Below are 2,972 nucleotides of genomic sequence, written 5' to 3'. Positions count from 1 at the left end.
AGCTTTTTGCTAAATTTTGTATATTTCTCACTGAGCATCACAAGTTTGGAACTTTAATTACATCCAGATGTTGAAGGGATGTTGAATTATAAAGTGCCTAATGATTAATATTTCTTGCACCAGGGCAATTACCCCCAAAACATGGCAGCTTCCTCCACTGGTTTAGAGTACAGTTAATATTAATAGTTAATAAATTAATTTATAATAAATAATAATAAATTTAAATGTGCCAAAGCATGGTTAGGGGCAGTGGTGGAATATAATTGTGAATTTAGTCAGTTACTTTGCTAAAGTACAGGTTGTTTGCACCTGTATATGTATGCACATTTATATTTCTATCATGCTGCTTTCTATGTCCATTCAACTGTATTTTCAATGAAAATATTGTACTTTGTGTTCAAGCGTATTTATTTTTAGTTTCTTAAAAGTCAAAATTTTTACTCTTCAAAACAGCCTGAACTCTCTTTACCAGCTTTCTTTAGTTTTCTTTAAGTAGTCTTTCGGAATAGTTCTCCAGGCTTCTTGAAGGACATTCAAAGTTTTTCTTTGAATGTTGGATGTCTTTAGTTCTTTTCTCCACCCCACACTGCTTTAATAATGTTGAGGTTCAGGCTCTTGGGAGGCTAGTAATGGTGATCCATGGTGATTGTTTTCTATCCAGGTAGTCTTTTGGCATTGTGTTTCGGATCTTTGTCATTGTGAAAAATGAAGTTGCTGCCAATCTGGTGCTTTATAGATGTTTTCCTCTTGTGGATGAAAATCTGACTGTACTTTTCTGGATTCATTAGAAGCCACAGACCAAAATGAAGCCCAGGCCATGACAGGGCCTGGCGGTGGTGACCTACATGAAAGATATAAGAATATTGTTGAGCAAGACATGCTCATTCTCTTCTCAAGCCCTCTTGCAAAAGATCACAACAAGGTCAGCATGAGGTTAGAGGTTAGATTAGATAAGTATAGTTTCAGGTGATTTGATTATTATTTTGTGATTAATATCAGTTCGTACTGCTTTTGCTCTGCTCCTGTTAAAGTTCTTTATTAAAATATCCTGCAATAAAGTCTAGATTGTCGACATTCCCTTTTTAACCTTTGTGAAACAGTAAAGGTAAAAATCTAAGTATTAATCCTCAGCATGAATAGCTCTTAAAGGTTACTCAAGTCTTTTAAAAATAACAGACTCCTGGGGTCTGATTGATTGATATTTTTCCAAGTGTGAGTAAAACATTTTGGATCATAAATGAATGTTTTAGTTTATGTAACTCACATCCATCCATCCATTGAATTAACTGCTTATCCTGTTCGGGGCTGGAAAAGGTACGCAGTCATTTGTACCTGGTGCTGATATAATATATAAGTTTAACCTGTAAACATTTACTTTTACCAAAATAAATTTAATCAGTGGCAAACCTTCACTTGTAGCCTTTTCATCAAACATTTCACTTTAATTTGCATGTATTGAAGGACCCCCAATTTAAAATAGGTAAATAAAAACAAAATTCAATTATTTGCAGTGTAATAAACTCATATTTTATTCACAACAGAACATAGAAACACATCAAATGTTTAAACTGAGACACGTCACTCTTTCATGAAAAATTATGACACATCTCAAAAAAGTTAGCATATGGCATGTTTGCTACTGTGTAGCATGCCACCTTCTTTTAACAACAGTCCAAAGAACCAGTTGATCCAGCAACTTTTTGCCGTTATACACAACCAGTTCTGACTGGGGACTTTAGACTAAGTGTATAAATAACTACACTGGATATATGAATGTAATAGATAAAAACCAAATACATCAGTGAAAGGTGGGGCTAATATTTTTGATTATTTCAATCCATTTTGCCACAGAGGAATCAGTGCTATCAGGTCATTTTGAATTTTTAATAGGATTTTACAGTAAGGAAGATTCAAGATGAATAATCATCTTAGTGTGTAAAGAATCCATTTTAACTCAGACCTGATAACCTATTTATGTTTTCATGAGGATAAGTAACAACATTGTTAACTATGGAAAAAATAATGACATCAATATTCAGTGTGACTGGAGAATTTAAATGGAGCACTGGGGTTTTTAACAACTGCGGGGAGAGTGGAGCTGGAAATTGACAGATGTACTGGTGCTGCATCTACAGAGATGTGGACTCTGTTGCTATGAGGAGAGAATAATGTGAAAACAAAGCTGTCAGTTTACCTGATGATCTAAATTTCTACCCTCACAACTGTATGGAACCATACATGCTGAAAGGTTGGGACTGATAACCAAGTCTCAGTAATCCACTAATCAGGCGTGTCACATTTCTCTAAAAGGGCACTTTGTGAACAACTGACATACGCCAACAGCTTTAACAAAACAGCATTATTTGATGCCTTGGGGGAATGAAAATTTATCCCTGATGTATTACTTCAAAGTTACACATGTGGTGTCAAACATACTAACTTTAAATGCAAAACTAAAATGGTAAAGAGTTAAATGTTTACAATTCAGACTTTATGCACACAAATCATGCAGTTTCATACCTGGACTAATATAATTAACTAATAACAACTTGAAGAGTGAACAATTTAAAGTGATCCCTCTTTGAATGAACAGTGTTGTAGCACAGTCTTCTGGGACTTGATCTCACACATTCAAACAAGCATCTGAAATGAGACAAACCCATTTAAATATTCAGAGAAAGTCTTATTGTGTGTGTGTGTGTGTGTGTGTGTGTGTGTGTGTGTGTGTGTGTGTGTGTGTGTGTGTGTGTGTGTGTGTGTACCATCAGTTTTCTTCCTGCTCTTCTGCACAGGCTGTTTCGTCCATTTCAGTTTGAAGTCAGTCACACCCTGCTTAGCGAGTGCTGCTTGCAGCTAAATAAGAGGAAAGAAGATCAATTGTGTTACTTTTTATTTCGTAGCTTTTTTGGAGGGGGCACTTTTACGCCTGTCATATTTGTGTTTGACACTCACATTGTTTTCTTATCAGTACC

General features: G+C 35.3%; 1 protein-coding gene across 1 annotated transcript in view; it reads right to left on the bottom strand.

Annotated features, from left to right (window-relative positions):
* Positions 1-2,920: 2,920 nt before the first annotated feature.
* The window catches only part of LOC102314141 (C-type mannose receptor 2), a 3,632-nt gene continuing 3,580 nt past the window's right edge, over positions 2,921-2,972 (bottom strand). The window contains exon 6 of the mRNA XM_042221332.1: positions 2,921-2,926. Within this exon, the coding sequence (XP_042077266.1) occupies positions 2,921-2,926 (6 nt within the window). The remainder of the gene's footprint in view (positions 2,927-2,972) is intronic.

This window comes from Haplochromis burtoni, unplaced genomic scaffold, assembly GCF_018398535.1.
Source record: "Haplochromis burtoni strain Fernald_Lab_line unplaced genomic scaffold, NCSU_Asbu1 Contig_64, whole genome shotgun sequence".
NCBI classification, from domain to species: Eukaryota; Metazoa; Chordata; class Actinopteri; order Cichliformes; family Cichlidae; genus Haplochromis; species Haplochromis burtoni.
The sequence above is the reverse complement of the archived record's forward strand: the minus strand, read 5'-3'. Positions and strand labels throughout refer to the sequence as shown.